Source organism: Lichenostomus cassidix, chromosome 7 (assembly GCF_008360975.1).
Source record: "Lichenostomus cassidix isolate B80296 chromosome 7, HeHo_3.0, whole genome shotgun sequence".
Taxonomy (NCBI): Eukaryota; Metazoa; Chordata; class Aves; order Passeriformes; family Meliphagidae; genus Lichenostomus; species Lichenostomus cassidix.
The window spans coordinates 19,101,426-19,121,398 of record NC_139488.1 but is presented as its reverse complement, the minus strand read 5'-3'; the positions used below and the strand labels follow the sequence as shown (position 1 = coordinate 19,121,398).

General features: G+C 36.4%; 1 protein-coding gene across 4 annotated transcripts in view; it reads right to left on the bottom strand.

The window, feature by feature from the left end:
• STK39 (serine/threonine kinase 39) overlaps positions 1-19,973 on the bottom strand; it is an 81,853-nt gene that overhangs the window by 12,421 nt on the left and 49,459 nt on the right. For all 4 annotated transcript variants that reach the window (XM_085066544.1, XM_085066545.1, XM_085066546.1 and 1 more), the window contains exons 14-15: positions 5,949-6,001; positions 4,015-4,083 (exon numbers count right to left, since the gene is read on the bottom strand). In XM_085066544.1, the coding sequence (XP_084922670.1) occupies positions 4,015-4,083; positions 5,949-6,001 (122 nt within the window). The remainder of the gene's footprint in view (positions 1-4,014; positions 4,084-5,948; positions 6,002-19,973) is intronic.

The following is a 19,973-nucleotide window of genomic DNA, read 5'->3' as shown; positions in this document are numbered from 1 at the left end:
AAGTAACTAAAAATTATTACTTTCTCATGGCTATAAGACAGGTGCATTCACTATGATACATGAATACACATATATGTATGTGTGAAGAATAATTTGCACACTTGGATAATTTCTTACATCACATATTTACAGTTCTGCCATAACCACGGCAAGTGATTATTCACCTAACAATTTTTCTTTTCACCTTAAACCTTTATATTTCCACCACACTGAAAATTCCATCATGGTGGGAACTTTGTGAAACCTGCCAGCTTCAGACAATAAACCTTCTCAAGTGCACCTTTTACATCCAACATATAAAGTCTAAAATAACTTAGGTGCAATTAGACGCAAAACTTCATTACCTGCAGGTGCACCTCAAGCTTCCAGAACTCCCAGCAGTCTCATCATTATGAGTCACCCTTCAGTGCATTAGCTCTAAATGAGCCAGATGTGTTGAAATATTTAAGTCCTTAGTTAAACCCCTGGGATTTTAGAGATATTCTTCCACTTGTAATGCATTTGCATATCTTGCTAAAGAGATACTGAGTTATGTACACATGTTGAAGGCACAAAAGTTTCAATAAAATGCCTTAAAATACAGTCAGGTTCTCATCAAATCTCTATGTTTTCTTTCTGAATAATATATTTAAAGTAAACACAAAGTATTTAGTCTATCTAATTTAGTTGAAATTAATTGGTAAGAATCTATAAAGGCATTTTCTCATTAGAAAGTTTATAGGTACATTGCACTTTGGAGTAAATAAAAATGTGATACATTTAACTAAAAATTCAGTTGTTTCAACCAGTTTGAACTGCAAGAAAATAACAAAGCTTCTAAAAAATTTCCTAAATATTACGAAAATCAGTGCACCTCAAAACATAACTGATATTAAATGACAAACCTAAGGCACCTTCAAATGATAGTGCTATCCCAGTTACCCACCCATAGCAACACAACTGCTCTTTCTGCACATAAATATATGCAGTATGTTTTCTACTCATGCAGCTCTATCCTGGTTTCTAATTACAGTAAATACATATATTGCATACACATAAAGACGTATTTATCTCAAAATTAATTTTGAAAATATTCCAGATGCGATTTAACATAGATATTTCAGTACTGGATAAAAACACCTCATCAGCGAGATACCACTGGCTCCAAGGCTCATTCCCCTCTGCAAACACAAACTCTGGTCTGCTTGTAAACAAATTCTCTATGCTGACTCCCTTGATCAGAGACCTTCTGTGAAACAATGCTACAGGAGAAGAAACCAACCAAACATAGCCAAATCAGAACATGCAAGCTGGGATTTCTGCTTCTCTGCAGAACAGGCAGCTGAACTTAATGTATATCAGAATGGAAATCTTCCCGGGAAGCTTGTGTTAAGTGAAGCAAATCCAGCAAGACTCAAAAGGTGACACATGTTGATGCTTAGCAGCAAATTCTATTACTTAATATGTCAGCTGTTAAATTCTATACACCAACAACTTCAGCTCACATATGCCATGGCCATACTTTCCAAAAGAGCTTTTCCTGACTCCTATTTAAATGTGCTTTCAGAAGATCAGCCATTATGCCAATAAATTGTTGACTTCAACATAAAAACAGGTATTTTCAACTTCCTCTTTTGTCCAAGTCTCTACATGTTTCAACATCCATGAAAAGAAACTACAGAAACAACTTTTATGAGACTATCTCAGAACTTTGTTTTCATTCAGGTTACAGAGGCTGAATTTCTGCCTGCTTCAGCTGAAAAATGAAAGGTAATTTATCAACTGCTTTCAATCTGGAAACTAATGGAATCAGTTCTTCTGGTGAAGAAGGTTAACCAAGCTCTTCTCTATTATTCACTTCTTCCTATATAGGAAGATTTCAAACCTTTTAATTTTTAGTGAACAAGGTGCTAACATAATTGTACACAGAAAATTAGTTTTGTAAGCAGATTTACATTTTAAGCACCATCTGCTCTCTTATATGACCTATGGCTTTAAACTGAAACACTTAAGATTGCACTGTTACAGTGGAATATTCTAACAAAGTACAACTTTATTTTTTTACTTAAATAAAAGCAAAATCACATTTAGCAGAACCCTTTTTCAGTAAAATATGAAATCTGAAGTAATTTTCTAGGAAGGTAACAATGTCCAAACGTATTTAAAAATTTCAGAAGTGAAGCAGACAAAAGATTATAATAGAAAGTCATGCAAGAGCTCATGGGGAGCTTAAGGTAAGTTACAACATAAAAAACCTCACCATATAAGCTAAATAAAAATTAATACAAATGAAATATAAATTAGTAAAATTAAATATAAGTTGATTCATTACATATAAGAAATTTTATTTTCTTACATTTTCTTAATATGACAATAAAACGATAAAATATGAAAGTACAGAAGGAACCATCATAATCCTAAAAATCAAAGTCTAATGCAATTCAAAACAGCCTCTAAGCACTATCACTAACTAGGCAGTGTCTCTAACCAAGCCTACTTGGGAAAATCTTGTTTAAGTATTTGTGCTTCTTCAAGGAGTAAAGTCCTATCACTATGGGCTGGGACTTGGTCCCATGAGGCACATCTATTTTCATGTGTCTTTCCTCCATCACACCCCCTGAAAGATGATAACAAATCCCATTCCTGTTGCCATTTCCACAGAATTACTGGCTCTTTGCATTGAAAGAGAACTTTACAGCAAAGGGAAAATGAAGAATGAAGAAGGGAAAAGATTTCTCAGTGGGTCCCAGCAGGACTTGCACTTCAGCATCACCAGCTGTGACTCAGAGTGTCACCTGACTGTCCAGGCAGGTGGAATAGCCAACAAATATCAATTCTTTTGTTAGCCAGGAAAAGAAAAATTCTTTTTTTTTCCTAAATGAAAATTCTACCAAAAATATTATCGGCAGTGTGCTAATGACATTTTTCATACTGGATGTTTAAAGAGCAACAAACTAAGGGCAACGAACTCCTCTTCCTGTGAGCCCTTAAAATAACAGCACAGTAAAAGTGACTTTAAGAGTGCCTACAGCCTGCACCAACTCCAAGCCTCCCTAAAATGCTTTTTCTTTAGAAATTAGAATAAAATGTTGGATAGGAATTCTATTTCTTAGATCAGCTAGAATCAAGCTGTATTCTGAACATCCAAAAGCAAAAAGTACTGGCTTCTCTCAGGAGTTTAACTACAAATGCAGTGAGAGTGTGTTTTAGATAATCTTCCAGGCAAGTCATGAATGGCTGGAGTGGTAAAATATTCTCCATACCACTGAGGAGTTTAGTAAGGAAATCTTAATCTACTGGTAAGATTTTTTTTTGACTGCAACACAAAAATTTACGTGCTTGTATTCCTTGATTCAGTTCTCCCTCATCTAGCATATACTATCCCCCTCTGATTTTGGTGACTATACATCTACTGGTCTTGAGCAACCAGAGGAAAGGAAGGACGTGCAGAGAAATAAGCACTTCCAAATGAAACATCTTTGTGAGGCACTGAATTTCAAGTAAAAGAAAAAACAAATGAAAACATTACCAAGCATGGAATAAAAAAAATAGAGAAGTATCTTTCAGCCACCAGAAAACATTTCTGATTACCATTTTTTTACCACAGAAATAACAACATTAGATGCAATTTCCATAGGTCCTGAACATTGTCTTGCTCCTCCTTCTATGAACACAAACAGAAGACTTACTAACTTCAGGGCTGCCAAAGCATACTTTGGAAAATCCTACTGAGAAATCATTTTATTGTTAAACAAAAGAAATGAACTTAGCAAAAAAAGGATCATAGAATTTTCAATAATCCTTCAGGAGAGCTATATTATATCACTCCTGTCAAACCACTGAAGAGATCTGACTTCCAAAAGCAATCCTTGGACTGGTATCAAAATTGCCTTGTTGATTGAACTATGCATACATGAAAGCAAAATAAGAACAAAAAAGATTTTCTGAAAACCAGCATCAGAGAAAATATTTTTTCACATCCATTTAACACAAACTTGTCACAAGAGCATAATTGCAAACAAAAATGTAATTTACCTATAACTACATCATGGCCATCAACCAGGCCTGCAGAGAACAGCTCCTGAGAAACGCCATCTGCTGTGTCTGTCCAAAAGGTGAAAGGAATAAGTATAAGAGCCCACAAAAACAACAAAAAGTATCAGTCATCCAACGCAATTCAACAAAAAATACATTTTAGTTCCAAAACACCCATGGAGGCAGGATTGAATTCAAAATTATCTTTAATTAGGAGGAAAAAAGATAATTATTCTATCAGCCTTTGCATAGCAAATCGCATAAGGTAATGACTTCATTCATTGCAAATCCCCTACAGACCTCTCCTGGCCACCAGCATTTCTCCTCTGTTATTTAGCTACATACTTGTACACATTTTACAAGTTCAGTATCTTCACAACCAAGAAAATAAACAATGCTTTAGTGTGGTTTTCACTGTTTTCCTTTTGCCCTCCATTGTTCTGTATATCTAGACAGAGACATACTGAATAGGCTTTCTTTTTAGTTACGAGTAGGGTAAAGGGGTTACATGAACAGTCATTATTTTGAGATCTAGGTTTTAAATAGCTTTTAAGTATTGTGACTCAGGAAATTCAAAATTTTGGACTGATTTTCTATTAACTGCTTTAGCTGAGTGGGTTAATTCCTAAGTCCCTGTGACTAGTATTTGCCCTGGATAAAGACCTTAGAAGGCTTAGATCTAAGCAGGCAGGAACAAGCCTAAATTCCAGCTAAGTCTTAACTGTAATGTGGCCCCAACACCAAACATCCTAATGGAGCTCATGCTTTGAGGCAGTTACACAAAGTTGCATCATTTCCTCAAGAAATACACCCAGGTGAAAAGCAAGGAAGCTGAGCCAGCTGCAGTTACTGGAGATGAGAAGCACAGCTGCCTTCTGGCTGCCTCAGTGACTGACTATAGGAACAGCCCTGCTATATCCTCTTATTTTTTGAGCAAGTAAGAATTCTCAAATGGCTTATGTAACCACTTCCCAAGTAATTCTTTTGGCAAACCAAGATGTTCTGTGCCCAATTAAGTAACAGGCCTCTTTTCTTATTACCCATTGCCAAAATCAACGAGAAAGGCAGGTAGGGAACAGAGAATATACCCATGCACAGAATTACTGCACATGCAAGATACTATGCTTTACTGCAAAAGAGATCTCTCTTCCAATCTGGATTCCTTAGAGGTGAAAGTTCTTTGAAGGCTATTCTAAATAAAGTGAATATGGACTTCTAAGGAATATGAAATAGGTTCATAGTTCAAAGGGCTGCAATTTAACAAGGATGATACCTTCTTACTCAAAATATTAGTCTCCTGTGCATTTTATCCCAGTAATACTTGGTTTTCTTCAAACAAAGGTAACTGTACAAGTTCTTAAAACTCTTAGCACTGGAAAGCCTACAGTTCTACAAGTATGCAGTAGAGTTAAAAGTTTCAATATCAGAATTTCTTTCTGGTGATAATACCAAAGCTAGAGATTTAGCTCAACTTTCAGTTGAAGACAGCATTTGAAAAATTATGTGTACTTCATACTCATTAAGAGACCTTCTTTTATTAGAACAGGGAAAGAAACTTAGATATTACCACCATCACCACATACACTTTTAAGGCTACTATATTCTATTTCCTTTGCTGTTTTCCAAATGTGAAAATGGAAATTCTAAAGCTGTAAATATTCCTAGGCAAGATCTTATATACATCTAGATAATTCCAATAAGAAAAAAAAAGGATAAAAGTATACTGTGAATAAAGTCTTGTAATATATATATTATGCAACCTTGCTACTAGAATTTACATACATCTGCAATTCTTACTCCACTGAGGTTCAAGATAAAGTTCTGCACAGTAGGATACATTCCAGTGAGGCAGTCTGCATTAACCATAAGCAGTAATCCATTTCTGAAATACCTTTTTAAGCAGTAAGAGAATAATTCAGTTGCAGGAGCCTTACCTCTGCCTGGAGTAAACTCAAACCGTATGTCATTAAGTTCTTTCCTGGAGTTCCTGAAAAACAGTCAGTGCATACATTAAAATGTAATGAAGAACAGAACAACTATTCAGTTCCTACACCCAAAGAATACCTCTGGCATTGACAACCACATTTTTGCAGCATGTATTTCCTTGAAAACACTGCTCTCCCAAAGCAGCCAGACTGGAAAGACTCCACTGCACTTTCATGGCAGTATTTTGGGAAAACTTACACAAAAGTATGTTTAAGCTGAAAATGCGTTCAGTAACATAAAGGATAAGAAAGTCCTCTGATAAATATTTTCCTTTTCATCTTCAAAAGATGTTCTGCCATATTGACTCTAATAGCTCAACACAGTTTGATTTGTATGTACCCTTTCCTCCAAGAGCAACAGAAGATTCACTTGGACTTAAAGCTCCCTACCTGAGGTCACATTTATACAAAGATGTTTAAGAGACAAAGTATTCAGCAAATGTTATATGCTGACAAGTAGTGGTGCTGCAGTGTTTATGAACTGTTTCAAAATGAGCAAATTCTTCCACTGATGACCCTTGTCTCAGCAGTGAGGTTCTACCTACACATAAAATGAGCAACAAAATGTTAAATCCCAAGGATTCCTGTCTTCCTGCTTGCCACGGAGTGTTTTAAGCAGCTCAGTGTGTGACACAGTCATAAGGGAGTTAATACCAATGTTAAAGAATTCCTTTACAGCCTCATGCTGCGTCCCAAGCCTCCATTCCTTGCATGTTTACAGATTCAGGTTTAGTTAATAATTTCTACCATCAACAGAACATTAGCCTCTGCAAAACAGATGTCCATCTCATTTTTGGAAATGGCAAGTCAACTGAGCACGGGGAGGAACCTAATTGCTGTAGCATGCTCTTTCTCCAATGAATAGCTCAATCCACTTGAAATGCTAATAGCACCAGAATGTGTTTTGCAGTTCATTATTCTTCTCCTCAGCAAGGAAACTGTATGCAAGCTCATATTTCAGCATACCAGGCCATGAAGTCTTGCTGTGGGAAAACTAAATCCAATAGGCAGGCATATTCAGCTGTGACTTACAGCTATTATTGCTTGCTAAATACTTCTAAGAATATTACAGAGCCAAAATCAGCAACATGCAGAAACACAAAACCCAAAATGATTGGCAACACAGACAACAGCAAGATAGCAAACCCTGAAAAATGAGTGTGCCACATGCAGTGCTTAAAATGAAAAGTACTTATTTACTGAATCTACGAAATGCTTCAAAGCTGAAGGAGTTTCAGGTTCCCAAAATTCTACTCTAAATAAAGAACTACAGGCATTTGAGATCACTAACACAAAGCTGCAGATAATTAAGCTAGCCAGGTACAGATTTACAAGGCTCATTTACTTCTGCTATAGAAGTCTCCTGCCATTATTTGGAATATTGCACTGTCTATTTCTATTCAACAGAGAATTAGTATGAACCTTGGTTTTTCTCCGCTTTCTCTCTCTCCTAGAAAAATGTGGATGACTTTCTGTTAAAACAAACAACAACAAAAAACAATAATGTAAAAAACTGCCAAATTAAGACCCATCTCCAAGTTCCCTTTTGACAAAAACTGCTTCCCAAAAAAAAAAACCAAAAAAAAAAGGGAAAATGCACAGAAATTTGGCATTATTCATAAATAAGAAATGTTCTGACTGAATGTGAGATGTAACTCAAATACTCATTTCCTACACACACTTTGGAAGAAACAAATCAAGAGAACACAAACTTTCACACCTTTGCAGAGGTAAACCAGGAGGTAGGAACTAGATGATCTTTAACGTCCCTTCCAAGCCAACCTATTTTGATTCTATGACCAAGAAACCTAATACATTAGGTTCTCCAATTATATCTTTCCACCGATCTTCCATACATGGAACATCTACCATATAAAAAGGCACTAAGTAATTATGAACACTTAAGAAAATTACCAGCTTTTCACATCTACGTTGAAGAAGAGCTGCTCCTGATACAGACTCTTTCCTCCAGTAGATGCACATGGGGTGTATGCTACTTTGTCTCCAAATTCCAAAATATCACAAATAGAAAGTTAAGGAGTCAAATCAGTTTATTTTAGTCAACATGAAAATTCAAGGAAGGTTGATATCTATTCAGCAATCCAACTTTGCTATTGAGAATTGTTACACTCTAAACTATTTTGAATTTAGGACACTGCTGCTTTCTCTATAATGGTGTACAACTATTCAGGAAAGCAAAACAACAGAAGTTTGGCAAGATTAATTTGCTAGAAGCCTGTAAGTGCTTTTGCTTATTGTTCCATTACCTTCCAGACATTTATTGATTTCCATAAATTATGTATTCCATTATATAATCCACCAAATAGAAGATGCACTTGAGCTCTCCCCTAAAAGCTCCTCGTGCTCTTTCCCAGCCTTTAGACACTTCTCTGGTTCTAGTTAATGTCACTGTAACTGCAAATTAGTTTGCTAGTTCCCTTGGTGACAACTGTTTGCATTTGTTGATTTATTTGTAGGCAGAGTTTCCAAGCAGCATTTCATTTGTTCCTTTTTTTTTTTTACTTACATCCATTATACTCTTATCATGCAGCAGCACACACAGGCTTTATTTCTGCTATATAGAAATAGTACTGGAAGAAAGGCACTTAGTATCTTGGTGATTAATAATTTTATCTTCTTCATCATTTCTTAATGGTTTCTATTTTCTCAAATGCATTTGTGAAAAACTTATTTCTATTTCAAAATGCCAACTCAGACCTTTTCGCCATCTCGTATAATACCTCTTATGTGCTTCTAGCTCTGTGCCATTACAGACTAATATACTTTGATTATCATGGATAAAACCACCCCATCTCTCATCTCTTCCTAGAAGTAGTAAACTTTAAGTACTTTTGTGCATTTTGTTACACTGCAAGTTGCTCTTCATTATGCACTCACCTCCAGTGGGAAGAATTCCAAATGTTCCAAATTCCAAAGCAAGCCACACTAACATATTTTGGCAGCCATCTTTCTGGCAAAGTAATTCCAGAACCTGAAACTTCCCATTTTGTGAAAGCACATTCTACAACTCTTCATTATTATTTTGTTTTCATCAGGACCACTTGATGTGCACACCAAGATTGCTAGATCTGATTTTCAAGGGAATAATGCTTCCTCAAGGAACTAGAAAAAGCACAAGGGCCACCTGCTTAGCCCCTGACCTATAAGCTTTGGCAATCTTGTCATTAGATATAAAAGAAAGATATTCTGTTTTGACAGAAATTATTTGCAAAACAATGCTTATATTTACCAAAACCAGGATTAGAGAATAAACAAATTATAGAGCTGCTCAGATTGACATGGTTCTACTGACAAAATCATAAGACATGAAAGAGATTTCAGTCATTTGCATTTAAGACAAAGCCTTGAAATAATTACCTAATGACAGCATAATTCCTGGTACAGTCAATTATCTATGTTCCACATGACTGACAAAATATCTATGTTGTTGAATTAAAATAGAAAATTGTTTGTGTGATGATACAACTGTAAATTAGAGACATTATATGTCATTATTTCTTTTGTCCTTAAAAGCAGAATGTCTATCATATAAGTGCAATTCAAGAAAATGAGATGGCTCGGAATTAACCTTTAGGACTAAATCATGCTGGCATACTTTATGTATCAAGCAGCAGATTTTCATTCTTTTTAACTACCTTTTTTACCCTCACAAATTTATCCACCACTTCTTATGCAGAGCTATCTGAAATATCGGCTTCTATTTCACACAAGATTCAGCATCTTCCATATAGCCATCAGGGAGAGTCTGTGTTCCTGGCTGAGATGCATCCTACCACAGCTAAGTAACTGTATATTCTTTCTTCCAAATGTAAAAAAAAAAAAATTCTTAGACAAGGTAAGCCAAAGAGCTGTGTGTGCATGAGTGTAAGAACACACGCCTTTTTTGTCTCCGCATCTCTTGCCTAATTTTCAGACTTCAGCTACTCAACCATCACATGTGGATTACAAAGACTGATACACAGAGCTACGTGTCCAGCAATGCAGGTACTGATAGAATGGGAACCACCACAGCTGACTCACCAGTGGAAGAGACAACAGCAGAATGCAGAATATGTATGCTTTTCTAGAATCAGAAGTAAGCTCATCTTTAACCAAAGCTGTAGAAACTTCATTATGAAAAGCACCATAACAACAATGCCACATGGCACCCACCATGAGTCAGCCTTTTCCCTCCTCAAACTCCTAATCAGCACTATTCCCACCAGGACAGAATTTCCCCCATCATCAGGGACCAGTGACACTGGCCAAGTCTGTGTGCTTTAACAAAAAACACACATTAAAAAGAAAAACACAAAAAACCAACCCAACCACAATTGTTTCACTTATACAAAATTTCAGCCCCACAGATATTCCTACCACCCAAATTTTGAACTTCATTGAAACTGCCATAGATGCAAACTACATTAGAATGGAAAAAACAAGACAGCATAACCTAAGAAGCAAGGGCAAGCAGTCTGGTATTTACACTACCTCACTGCAGTAATTAAAACCACAGAAGAATTCAAATTACTTGCTCATTTAGACTGCAGAGAAAGCAGAAGTTCACATCAAAATGAAGTGGACTAATCAGACTGATAGGGGGGTTGTACATCCTAGAGCTGTACTCATCCAATTTTCATTCTACATCTCTGGAGCAAGATCTTCGTGCACACAATGCAAGAAATATAACTGAGGGAAAGAAAGGACACAGGACTGGGGGCTGCAGGTTCGTTTAAAATAAATTTTACTTACACTTTTTTTCTTGCTGGAAAAAATGCTGGAGAGACAAATGTTATTTGGCCTTACCAAATGTCACTCAAATTCAAAAGGTCATCTGCCTTTTCTCAGTAATGTATCACTCATTTTTCCTTTTCATGTGCTTAAGGCAGAAAGCACAAGATAAACATAGTTTCCTTTATAGCCTTGTTTTAATAGTGTTAGCTTATTTCATAAGTGTTGTATTTTTTTATTAAAAGGAGAATTTTAAGTATTAAATACCTGTACTGAAGATCTGCAGTATCTGTTTATTATATCAGTTTTGATTAATTAAAACTTTATTTCAACTTTATTTACAGAACATAGTTAATATACACATAACAGTGAAATACAAACTGACACTTTACTTTCAATACTGTAAAGAGGATGAGGGAATAAAATCTTGGAAAGTAAACATATCCATTCATCCCATATTTGAGGTTTGGCCAGGTCTCAATCTTCCATACATTTGCATTCCTTGCCTTACAATTTTCTTATGCTTCAGCTGTGGAAATTCAGCTATTAATCTAGGGCAGAACAAGTGAGAATCCTCTCCTACCTCAACAAAAATCACAGCTCACTTATTTCCTACCCCTGCCCTCTATTTTTGTCTTGATTTCTGAAGTCATTGTACTATACACACAGATGAACCAAAGCAGCAATAAGAGGAAGTCTGTTTATTAATGTAATTTTGTGAATCAGAACTTGAAGGCTCCTGTGGGATCATATGAAGACAACAGAACAGAGCATTTGTAAAGAAGCATTAGCCTCCTGAGGATTCACCACATGTTTATGTAAATGCTTGCTTTCTAACACTTTCATGCTCAGTTGTCATTTACTAATCAATATCTATGCTCCTCCATTACAAATTACCAGACTATCAAGAGCAGATCATGCCTGTTCAGCACTGTGGAGATGGTTCTTCTCAACTTACTTTTAATGACTTCAGGTCAATTCTAAATTAAATGAAAAGGCATTGCTGCTAACTTCTGGTAAGAGCGAAAGAGATGTTTGAATTCTGTTCTCCTTCCAGATTGCCACCAAGAAGAATGGGACTAAAATCTCTCTGTATTAATAAAATGTGGTCCCAAAAATAAACAGTCCTTTGAAGTCCATTAAAACCTTACCATTTACTTCAGTAGTTTTGGAAAAACTCCATGAGTTTACAACCTAGCCCCCTCCATACACATTACTAGAAGAAGGAAACATGTTTAGTATATGATGTTTCAAGACAAAGTTACAGGACTCAACAGTTAAATACACCAAAAAAAAATGGCTACTACTATTTAATCATCATGTGATCTTGAGTAAAGAGCAGATCCCTGAGACCATGCAAACACTTGTTAATTAGTACACACCACGAGGTACTTACAGCAAAGTACAACCCAGTGATGCTTTCAACACTGAAAAACAGCCAATGCCAAAATGAAACACCATCATTTGGCTCTTAAGCTGTTGGAATGAGACAGCAGTTATCTGTTAAAGATTTCCTGTCTGTGTGCCACTTACCATTCAGAAAAGGCAAGTGTACATCACAAAATCAGCCACCAAGTGAATTGTTATGGTCATGATTAGACCAGCTAGGAACACTGTCCAAGGCTCCAGGGTAGCTGACAGCTCCTCCCTCAGGAAAGGCCTTTACAGCAATTCTATCCATAGCTGATAGGCCAAACTTGCTTAAGACTCAAAAGAAACTAGTGCTTTCAGTCTTGTAGAAATGGATGAGAAATTATAGTGAAACTAAGAAAATGTGTGACAGAAGAAACTGTCAAGAAACAGAAACAAGAAAACTGATATATGCAAGTCTGCAAAACCACGTTTAACATTTTAGAAGTGACATATATACATTAAGTCCTTTCTCTCAATCCACTGGTTTACAGCCCCAAGTCTACGTATCATGACAAAGAAGTGTTAGAACTAGAGACATTTTAGATATATCTATATCTTTCTGTAGCTGCTGATGCCAGAAGCTAAATCAGAAGAACATTCAAAGCACTTCTATTTTTTGACTTGCTATGTTCATTTCCAGCTAAGTCAAGCAGCAAATTCTGAAACAATATTTTTTAGCCTCAGTTATCAGTGACTCATTTCACTGCAAAGGCAGCGAAAAGCAGTATTCACTTGCATCATTTTTTTTAGGTTCACACTTCCTACCTGCTCTCATATATCAGCAGGTGGGAATAACTTTGGCAAAGAGCTATCAGCTTTTTGCTGCAGAGATGGCATTATTGATCATAAGTTTTTTTCCTCTGAAATTATTCCTGAAGTAGCACTGAAGTTTTTTTAAGAGCAATGGTAAAGATTTAACTCCTGAAAAGCATCAGTTTTTAACAAGTACTTGAAATACAAGTGTGGCTAGCACAGGCTTTTCCCATGAGAATTCTTCTTGTGTTTTATAAATAAAGATAAAGTTTGGATGTTATTGGAACAATGTCCCAAGACTTGGACGGTGCAAGCCTGGCCAATCAGGCCTAGGGGGAGGCTTCTGACCGACCAATCTGGGTGACTTTTGAAAACTCTATATATGTGATGAAATCAAAACAATAAAAGTCTTTCCTTCTTGCCACTGAGAACTGGTGCTTCTTTACTCTGCTAGCTGCTCAACAGCGACATACAAGGAAGGGCAGAACACAGTTATACTTAGAATTTATTAGTGTGGTGAAATTTCAATGCTTGGTTGAAACCAGAAGTGATCTAAATCAGACTTTTTCCTAGAAAGAACTGAAATTAAGTACAGATAAAATCAGTAATGTTAAAAATAAATCACCTGGAAGTATTCAGAGAGAACATTTCAATAACAGAGGGGACAATGTACACATAATTTGATCCCTTTGTTAAGCATTACAGTGCATTGTGTAAAATACAGTTGCCTTTCTGGATTTGCCTATAATTCAACTTATCCACTCCGAGTGTATCTCTGAAAGATGTCTGTATGTCTTGATACCAATATTACTGATCAGTGCCCACTTTAGGGAAGTCAAACCTGTATTAGCTGCATGACTGAAGTGATACATAAGCTGCCTGACTGATAAGAAACACCAGAGCAACTTAGAGATTAAGCACGCAAAGCCTTATTTTGTATGCTTCTGCATGCCTGGTGCACAAGGAGAGGGATTATAACCTATTATTTCACTGACAAATTCTTCAAGTACAGCTTTGAAAAATAACCACAATGCTTGAAGCAAAATTTCAGTTCCTTAAATCGGAAAGCGTGAAAGGCCAATCATTGCCAGGAGGCTGGGGGTGCTTCAGAATAGAGCTCTAGAAAAGTGATTTCATTTATTAAATCAAGACAAAAGACTCACAACAAGTTCTACAGGTATATGGGGTTTTTTTAACAGAACCTTCTAAGTGCCCAGTGCACAAAACAGGCTTTGAGGGGAAGGCACAGAGAAACTTTTTACTTTATCCAAATCAAAGAAAGTTTTAAGCATGTTGAATCAAAAACTCTCTGGATGTCTGCATACTTTGAATGCCACTGGCTCAGAGTTTTACAGTCCTGATGACCTATCAGTAAATCACTGTCAGAACCAAAGAAGACTTGTAAGTAAACCAGGAAAACATCTCACCCACCATAAAAATAATGACAATCTGCATGTCATCCATCTGAATGTCATGGATTCTTACTACCTTATCAAAAGGAGTGGGAAGCATAGAAAAAAGTCTAAGACTTGTTTTAAAATCTTCAAAGGTTTCATCTGGTTATTCTGCCAAACTTTCTCTTTACTGTAAATCAGCTTCACCAGCAAAGTCTGCTCCTATGTTAAATTCTTGTCCCACCTCTATGCAGTGCACCTCTTATGGCCACTCCCTGGTCCCACTACAGGAGCAGTAACAATTGCCTTGTGTGGCAAAACAGAAAAAATAAAATTAGCTCAGTTAAAATTTTGCCTTTCTCCCAAAAATAGCAGAAGTCACAGACCAACCAACCAAAACCTGTCTGTTTTCAGTGAGCCAATACAGCCCCAGAACACCCCTACGAGTGGAAAGACTGAGAACCACACCACTAAATGGGAACAGACAAAATAATTTCAAATGGTTTCAGCCCTGCCCTATGTACTACATCACCACATTCACAGGCAGCTCTAGAGCAGATGGATGAAGATGGAAGAGCATGGTCTCAAGGTGAAAAAAAAATGTTTTTAAAAGTATTAGTAGAATATCTAATTAGAATTAAGTTTTGAGATATGAAAATGCAAACCCTATTACAGTTGAAAAGTAATGTACATGCCATTGATAACACAAATAAAATTACTTTTAACACTGAGATCAATTCAAGCTTTAAATTGTTTCCTTTAACATAAAGAAGCTTGGGTGTGGTACATTGGATTCATTGTTATTTTTTGTTTCTCCTCTTTTCTTATTTGTTTTGTAAATAGTGCAGTAAAATGTCAGAATGGAATAAAAAAGCTCTAGTGATTTTAAACTTTCAGTATCAGCAACATCCCCAAATGCAATTGCCTGCATGATTTACAACCACAGCTGAGCAGGTTAAAAGACTAATTCCTTCCATCTAAATATTTAGACATGGAAATCTTCTTGATAACCTAAATTTAATAAGCAGAAAAATATATATTGATTCCTGGCTCAGTAATTATAAATTTTACATACAAGAATTGTTTTGATAAACAAATACACCATTGCTCTATTAAATAAATGATGGTATAGGAATAGCATATGGGATTATTTAGGTCATAATTAAAATAAATTTTCCAGGTTTTAATTAATTTTCAGTAAAAATACAGCAAGGCATGAAAACATCCCTAAGTAGCAAATAAGAAATACATAATTTACCATTTTTAAAGAGCAAACTTTGAAGGATATAACAGATGTGAAAAGAAAAACCAGGATTAGAATCAATAGTTTAATCAAGAGTTCCTCCTTACTGATTTCAGTCATGATTTAATCATGGTTATACAGACTATTTAAATGAAATCTCCATGCTGTGAAAATAAAATTCAGTTCAGTAACCACATCCCTAAACCTCCCTCATTCCCAGAACAAACTCTTAGAGATGGTGGCAGAATAAAACATAGGACAGTACTCAGGGCTGTCATCACAGGTACATTTCTTTCAAGAATTCTGCAAATGATTTGGTTATGTTTGTTACTGGATCAATTCCCAGACTATAGAGAAGTTCTGTTACTTTACAGCTGTAAATCTACTCCACAGCTGGGAGTTTGTGGATTTTGTCACTAAATACACTTAATAACAGAAGCCACTCTAATAGCAAACACAAGAGAAATACCTATTCATGGTGAAGGATAGCCCCACTTCTTACAAAAGAGACAGAAATGATGGAAGCTTTTGCTTAAGATACCAAAACAAAACTAGAAGGAGAAAAAAAAAATTAAAAAGAATTCAAATTAAGAACTTTGACTTATGGTACTAAGCCAATTATCAAACTCATTCCATCTCTAGCCAGAACATATTTTGGGGTTTGCTTGTTTATAGTTTTTGGGGTTTTAGTACTACAAATGTAAGACTCAAGTATTAATCAACACAGGAGTAGCTCTTCTAGGTACCTCCAGCCAAATACATTTTTCCTATGACTTTACATGTAATTGATTTTGTAAGAAAGATGTCAAAAAACAAGGCCAACATAAAAGCAGGAAGATTAGCACCTGAGCTTGTGCTCAGACTGCTGAGTGATACCTCATTGTCTGTGTTCTGGTATGCACAGGAAATCACATTTGACTCAAGTCCTAACAACTCTCCTGCTGCAGCGTGGCACAGGCAACCACCTGCTACCAGCTACTCCTTGGATTTGTATGTGTCTGTCCAGATCCCCAGAAAGTACATTCCGCAGAATTTCTCAAATGCCATACTGTTTCCAGCTATATTAAAAGAGGTTACAATGTTTTTCTAATAAATACACACAGAAACATTTATATGTAAATAACAGAGTGACATTACAGGCAATTCTGCCTAAGATACACAATGACAGAAACTTGTGTATTTGCCAGTAAAACATTTCCATTTGCCCCTTTTATTCTTCCATAGGCTTAATTCATCTAGTGTGCAAGAACTGTATTAAATTAGGTCCTGGGACATTCCAAATTACTGCCAATAAATTATCTTCCTGTCATAGGAGCTAATTTAACCACCTTAGATTGCTTCATGTGATTTGCAATTCTTAACTATTAACCACTAACAAGTCTCCTAATTTAACATGAAATATTTCTGTTATTAATCCAAGCAGTCAAACCCTCTAACAGTGACCTTCCTAAATCTGTAACTGTAACAGCTTGGTGGTTAGATTGGAAATTTCAAATCAAGGTGGTAATTCCTACCCACTTCCTTTCCCTGGTGCTGTGAACAATCCTGTTGGAGAACTAAATCACAGACAATTGCCTTCAGCCCCTCTTTGCAGTGTCTGCTGCCAAGACACGCGGTGTGCACAGCCTTACCAGAAAAAATTTGGATTACAGATTTAATTCCTCTCTACTCTCAAATACCACTTCCCCTTGAGGCTGAGGATACAGAGGCATCAGCATTTCAATATAACAATCACTCAGTCTGGGTCAGAACTACACACTGTGGCAACAGATCAAGCCAGTAAGAACCAGTATTTTCAGTTCACTGCAAAATTCAAGCACACTCTCTTAACTACACTTGAGCTCTAAAACACTAATGGCCCGTATTAAGCATTTAATACTAGAGCCTTTCAAGAGCTTTGCATGGAATTACCTAAAACAGACTGCTGATAATTTCACTTCTGGGGCAATGTACTCCAAGACACAATAGCACAAAAGATAGAAAATAAATTGGAAATTGCTGTCTCCAGCTGATGAAGCAACTCTGACAGTAGAGAATCTTTTGACAAGTTAGTTGCACTGAGAAAACTATGAAAACAGAAAGGTATTAAATGTAAGTTAAGGACAAATAAATCAGTTAGTCTGGATGGTTTCCAACTGGAGTAAGAGAGTTAAATACCACCACTTGTATAAAGAGTACCATGGGATTCTTTAAAGATTATTTCAGACTGTGAGTTGTGCTTCTGATACACAACAAGGCATTTGCAGTAAAGAGAAGCTGGTGTTAATTTAGCACACCCTACTGAATTACTGAATGAGTCCAACCCTGCTCTGCTTGGGAAAAAAATAACAGAACCTGACCATTCAGGTAAAGAATTATTTAAATGCATTGATTCTTCTGCCAGAATTCCTCCTTTGTGAAAGTAATTTTTAATTTTTATGGGTACTATTAACCTTGTTCGGGAACATACTGCTAGGAAAAAAAATGCAAACTATCATCTAAAATGCGATGGGTTGTCATAGTGTAGCCTCGCTGTAGAAGAGGAAAAAAGAACAAAGCAGAGGAGCACTTTCTTCCTGCCCACACCCCACCACCCCCAGCCCCTCTTGCTCCTTTTTAAGATTGTCCACCTCCCTACCCTTTGCCCTGTCCCAAATCCCCAGGCACTACTCTTAAAACCTTATGGTCCACACTCCCAAGCCTCATATTAAGTTGTTTCTGCCCAAAAAGCTCTACATGTTTGCATCAACTTCCATGACAAAACCTTAACAGTGAAAGGATCAGTGAAGAGGAAGCACAACTCAAGCACTATCAAAGGTACCTTGCTAAGACAATATATGTAGTCAGCCAGTGGCTGACTCTGGTGAATGTTCCAAAATACCTCTTGCCTTTAAATTAGCAAATATAAAGAAATTCTAAATGCTAGCTCTGAATCTACACTGCTGGGCAGAGATACAGGGAGCTTGTAGCCCTCATGGTCAAAAAGGCATTTCACTAAGTGCCAACCAAAAGAAAAGTGTGCTACTTAGTACAGCCTGCTCTCGCATGCTCCCCCCAAACACACACACACTGCTCATGTGCTACCTCTGACCCTTCTCACATGCCAGCCTTCCAGAAGCAAAGCCTGTGCAAAGATTTCTAACTCTGCCCACCTCCTGCCACTGAGACAGGACACAGCCAGAGCTTACATGGGGACAGAGGTTTGCACACAAAGTGTTCTTCCCTCCAAAGCAGGACAGTTAAATTAACAAAACTCAATGCAAAATTACACATCAGATTTTTGGTTTTCTCAAGACACTGCCAAAAGTGTTCTGAGGCTCCAGAGTGTATATGCTATTCAACACTATTTTTTTCTGTTTAAAGAAAACTGTCTGATTCCTCAAGTTGAAATTCTTGTTCCTTCCCTCTCTACCAATAACCCCCTAGACTTTCATAAACATAAGACATTAATCTAGTTACTACAGATTTGCTTTCAGGGACAGCAGAGAGAGGGAATTTTTTCCACCCATGAATTAAAGAGGATCCTTAAAAAGAACTGAAAAGTTCAGAAGGATCAGTCCTCCTTCACTTCTGCTTAGAAGCCGCAGAAAACTGAAAACATAATCCCTGATGTTTTTCTATACTTGCAGATCTAAAATGTTTGCCCTCCAAATATGCCAACACTGCAAGTAACTGGGTGGAAGCTAATCACTCTCTAGGTTTCATCATAATTTATAAATACCCAAAGCACCTCACTGGTACATCCACATAGCAGTGCAAATTGGTCTGTTTGCAAATGGTTTCATCTACCTGCCAGCAGAGAGATGAAAAGGAATATTGATAGCATAACTGGGCACTTATGTAAATTGGACAACTAAAATGATTCCAAATAATCTCTAAGTCTTTCCTATCCCCACAATAAAATTCATTAATCCTCCCTTCTGTAAACAACCTTTGGCAGCCACTCAATTTTCTTCAGCTGTCACTAGAAAAGTAGTGAAAGAAAAGGGAAGAAAATAGATTTTGAAAGTTGGCACTCATTCTGTGTAATTGTTTTTTTTTCTGATTACTAACAGCTAAAATGAGGACGCAAACAATTTTTGATGTTACTGTTTTAAAGCTATTTGTTATGCATAAATCTGGTATTTGTTCCTAACATACTGGTTGTAATTTTCTAATTATTTCTGACTTCTTACCTTTTCGTTAGCATAAAAAAACTGTAACACTTAACTTTTCTCCATAGCAGAAATTAGGAATTTACAACCTCTCAGATATCCTGTCAACACAAACTGGATGTATGAAAGTTTTAAAGTGAGTGGTAGTAAGTTTTTTAAGAAAAGACATAAAAAAGCTTTAATACATGTAAAAAGCTATCAAAGTTTCATATGAAAAATATAGTTTTATCCAAGAACTAGACTGCATAATTAAGCAATTCAAATCTTAGTTACAAACTGGTTTTAATTAAAGGTAATCTGACACATC